The following is a 4530-nucleotide window of genomic DNA, read 5'->3' on the forward strand; positions in this document are numbered from 1 at the left end:
GGACTTTACTTAATCCCGTGTAGACGTTGTTTTATTTCCCGATACAGTTCGTACCAAATAAAACGCGGGTTCTTTCTGATTACGATTATTACAATGATTTTATTCACACAACTTTACCTTGCACTTTACTTTACACGACGGTTTCAATTCGCGATCTGATTCACAACTGACTAACTGCCTTTCCATTTCCTCTATTTATATGAGCCTTGCCTGTCGCTACAGTAGTTTCTAGACGATCTGGTAACGCCTAGATTACGTACAATCTAACAATAACAAAAACACATACAAACTTACATTGAGTGAACAATAACAACAACACATATGCAGGCGAGGGGGTAACAATGAAAGAGGAATTAAGCGATCATCAATGATGACGTTTAACAAGAATTGTACGTCAACAACAAAATAGACAATGAAAGAGGAAATGGAAGGATGTAGAAAAATCTATACAGTAGTTGTTGTTGTGAAGTTATTCGAATAAACTGCGTAGTAGACATTTACGTTACAATTCAAATTCTTAAATTAACGGATTTCATCTAAATTAACTTAAATCTAATGTTATATTCGTAACAATATGTATTTGGTTATAATCGTGCAACCTTACAGCAATCATTAAAATGCAACCTTACAGCAAATCAGAGAAAAATCTGTCAGACTATTGGGAATATTTCTCGTTTTTCGCAATATTTTAATTTTTTAATAAAATCGTAAATGTGAAGTTTTTTTCACAATATGGGCTTGCAAATATAGTTATATGTGGGAAATATTTAAACATGTATTAACTTATCATTTTATTATCACAGAAAACTGCATATGTCAGAAATACTAAACAATCCACTTTTTAATATCGACCATATTTTATGATTCGAGCTCTAAAGGTTCACCCAAATCCAAATTTTACCAAATTTAGTTCCATTTAGGACCAGAGCTCCGAAATGCTCGCTCGAATTCCAGTAAAGAGTGAAAAATTAAAACGAGTCTACTCTATTTTTCTCTTCCACTCAAAAAAGAGCGCATGTGCTTCGCTCGTATTCGAGTGCGAGTGAAATTAGCTCGTAATCGAGCAGATTCCACTCTTGGCGAGTACTCTTTTATTTTTATTTATTTTATTATTATTATTATTATTTTTTTTTTTTTTTTGATACCGTTGTTCCGTTTGATGTTGTTTGTGTTCTTTGTTTGTTTGTTTTGTGATGTTTGGTTTGTAACTTGTCACATGTGTAATGATGTATATGATCTATCTCCCCACATCACACAAACAACCAAAAAATCAAATTTATTTGTCCACTCGATTTCACTTTTAGAGTGAACTCTTACTCTATTTCGAACGTTTTAACTCTCACTCTTTTTCTTCAATAAGTAGAACTCGCGAGCACTCCCAAACAAAATAAAAGAGTGAAGAGTATACTCCTTAAAAAACTCGTACTCTTCTCGTACTCCCACTCGGAATTATTTTTCACTCGCGAGTAAAATCGAGCAAATCGGAGCTATGTTTAGGACACATTATTTCCATAAGTACCCTCCTCAACCATCCAACAAAACTTCGTGCATACCCCGATCCTTCACCCCCCCACAATAATTTCAAATTTCAGTATTCCAACTCTATTGGTTCACACACAATTCAAATTGTATTAAATTAAGTACATCGTAGTACCATTTTCCAAAACTTTCTACTTACCTCAAACCAACACCCCACAGTGATTCTAAATCCAAGTTTCAAGATTCCAACTCTATCGGTTCACCCACAATTCAAATTGTACACAATTTAGTACACAATAGTACCAATTTCCAAAATTTCCTACACCCCAAAAGTGATCCCAAATCCAAATTTCAGGATTCCAACTCTATCGGTTCACCCACAATTCAAATCGTACCAAATTTAGTACACAGTAGTCCAATTTCCAAAACTTCCCACATACCCTAATCCTACACCTTCACAGTGATCCTAAATCAAAATTTCAGAATTCTAACTCTATCGGTTTACCCACGATTCAAATTGTACCAAATTTAGTACACAGTAGTACCGATTTTCAAAACTTCCTACATACCCCAATCCTACACCTCCACAGTGATCCTAAATCAAACTTTCAGGATTCTGTCTCTATCGGTTTACCCACAATTCAAATTGTACCAAATTTAGTACACAGTAGTACCAATTTCCAAAACTTCCACATACCCAAATCCTACACCTCCACAGTGATCCTAAATCGAAATTTCAGGATTTAAACTCTATCGGTTCACCCACAATTCAAATTGTACCAAATTTAGTACACAGTAGTACCAATTTGCAAACCTTCCCACATACCCAATCTTACACAATTACAAAATGAATCCTGACCAGAATCCTACACCCCCACAGTTATCCTGACTCCAAATTTAATTGTTCCCGCTCTATCGGTTCACTCAAATCCAAAATGTACCAATTATAGTACGATTTAGTACTTTTCGTACACATAAGTAACAAATTTCCAAAACTACGTACATATCCCAATTCTACACTCTGACGGTAATGTTAATTTCAAATTTCACGATTCCAGCTCGATTTGTATCTCCAAATGAAATATGTACCAAATATAGTACCATATTGTACTTTTCGTACAGATGAGTACACGCTTTCAAAACCATCTCCTTAAATAGACCCTACATCTCAACCCTAATTCGCATTCCAAATTTCAAGTTTTTAGCTCTATCCATTCACATGCTACGAAATTGTACCAAATATAGTACATTTTAGTACTTTTCGAATACTTATAGTTCGAATATCCAAAAAATCCTTTGCTATATCTATTCTACACTCCATCAGTGACCATCATTTATAATTTAAGAGTTCTAGCTCTACCGGTTCGCCAAATACAAATTGTATCACCTTTAGAACTTTTCGTACCTTCCTAGTACGAATTTCCAAAAACCCAGCCTTATCTGTCACCTTTGAACCAAGAGTGACCCTCACCCAAAATTTCAAGATTCTAGCTTCAGCCGTTTCGTCTGGGCGTTGATGAATCGTTAAGTCCGTCAGTCAATCACTTTACTCTTTTATTAGTATAGAATAGAACTAAATTTAGTATTTTTCGTACACTTATAGTTCGAATTTCCAAAAACCCTTTTCTACACCTTTCTTACTTTCCATCAGTGGAAATACAAATGGTACCATATTTCGTACATACTTCTCGTTCGAATTACACGCCTATAAACCAACAACAACCACACTCAAAATTTCAAGCTTCTAGCTTTAGCCGTTTCGTCTGGGCGATGATCTGCCAGTCATTCACTCACTCACTTAACACTAAGCTCTTTTATATATTAAGATTTCTTCCTAAAACATTGAAAGATTTTATTCTCGAATGCCTAATTTTAAATGTTATTTACATCTGAATTTGAAAATATTTTCATTTGTTGTCACTTTTAAGACATTACATAATTGTGTCATGTTGATTGAAAACAATTAAAAGGTTATCAAACGCACGAACATTTTTTTTAGAAAATTCTTGTACGTAATTCTGTTAGCCAACAACGTTGTTCAAATGCCCGTCAGAACATGGCATAAGAAAGCGTTTGTACATATTCCGACAGTTCATTTCGCTGAACAGGTTATTTGAACTGCTGGCAAATTCCGGTAAAATACTTTGTTTTGTTGACAATACGTTTGTGTGAAATCATAAGCTATTTCTTTCGCAATGGAAAACTACGTAGATGTTGTTCTGGATATTGAACAGCAGGAATTGGAGGTGCCCGTTCTCAGTTCTGCGCTGTACACAAAATTGTTTGCCTGTTATTTGCTACAAAATAGATTGAACGATGCAAAGTTTTTATGGAAGCGCTTGCCACAAAAGTTATGTGCCGAAAATGAGGACCTAAAGGAATTGTATATCATCTTGCGATCTCTTCTTTCCAATAATATCCAACAGCTTATTCAACGCATAGGAAGGGATTGGCCGGATGATATCAAACCCATTATGGAAAGCTTATTACGAACAACCCATGGGAATATTCCTAAAACTGTGGAGAACGCGTATGCATCCATAGTAAAAGAAAATCTGATTGAAGCTGTCGAAGCCTATCAAAAATATGTGAATGAGACCTCAACGAATGATAGCTCCACCCCGTTACATGGATCCCAGAATGCAACCACAATTGTTAGTTCTGAACATCAATTGTCTAAGTTGACAGGCTTTGTATCATTTTTGGAAAATTGATTTAATAAAATGTCCATATAATACAAAATACTTGTAATGCTCTCCAACTATCTCATTATAAACAATCCAATTATTTACAAATAAAAGGTTGACAATGCCGAATCAAAAAAGAATGGAATGGAATAATTGTCAATATTGGACTAATTTTTGGGATAGACCCCATATTATGATTTATTCAAAATCACTAAATATCAATCTTAAATTAGTCTTCAATAATATTGCCATATATCTCTGTGTAAAATGTCATCAAGCTAAGTTCATTTATTAGGCAGAAATTTTTGGTTTTTGTCAATGTGGATATTAAAAGATTAATAAGTATATTAAAATTAAATATTGG

General features: G+C 34.3%; 1 protein-coding gene across 1 annotated transcript; it reads left to right on the forward strand.

Annotated features, from left to right (window-relative positions):
- Positions 1–3674: 3674 nt before the first annotated feature.
- On the forward strand, positions 3675–4193 carry LOC133327187 (COP9 signalosome complex subunit 8-like). Its single transcript, XM_061535752.1, has one exon. It carries the CDS (start codon positions 3675–3677, stop codon positions 4191–4193), a length of 519 nt encoding a protein of 172 aa, XP_061391736.1.
- The last annotated feature ends 337 nt before the right edge of the window (positions 4194–4530 follow it).

The sequence above is a fragment of the Musca vetustissima genome, unplaced genomic scaffold, assembly GCF_032173495.1.
Source record: "Musca vetustissima isolate MV318-11 ecotype Yass unplaced genomic scaffold, APGP_CSIRO_Mvet_v1 utg11401, whole genome shotgun sequence".
Classification (NCBI taxonomy): domain Eukaryota; kingdom Metazoa; phylum Arthropoda; class Insecta; order Diptera; family Muscidae; genus Musca; species Musca vetustissima.

Bases quoted from the DNA above. Each gene is read 5' to 3' on its own strand.
- LOC133327187 (XM_061535752.1), top strand. From the start codon at position 3,675: ATGGAAAACTACGTAGATGTTGTTCTGGATATTGAACAGCAGGAATTG.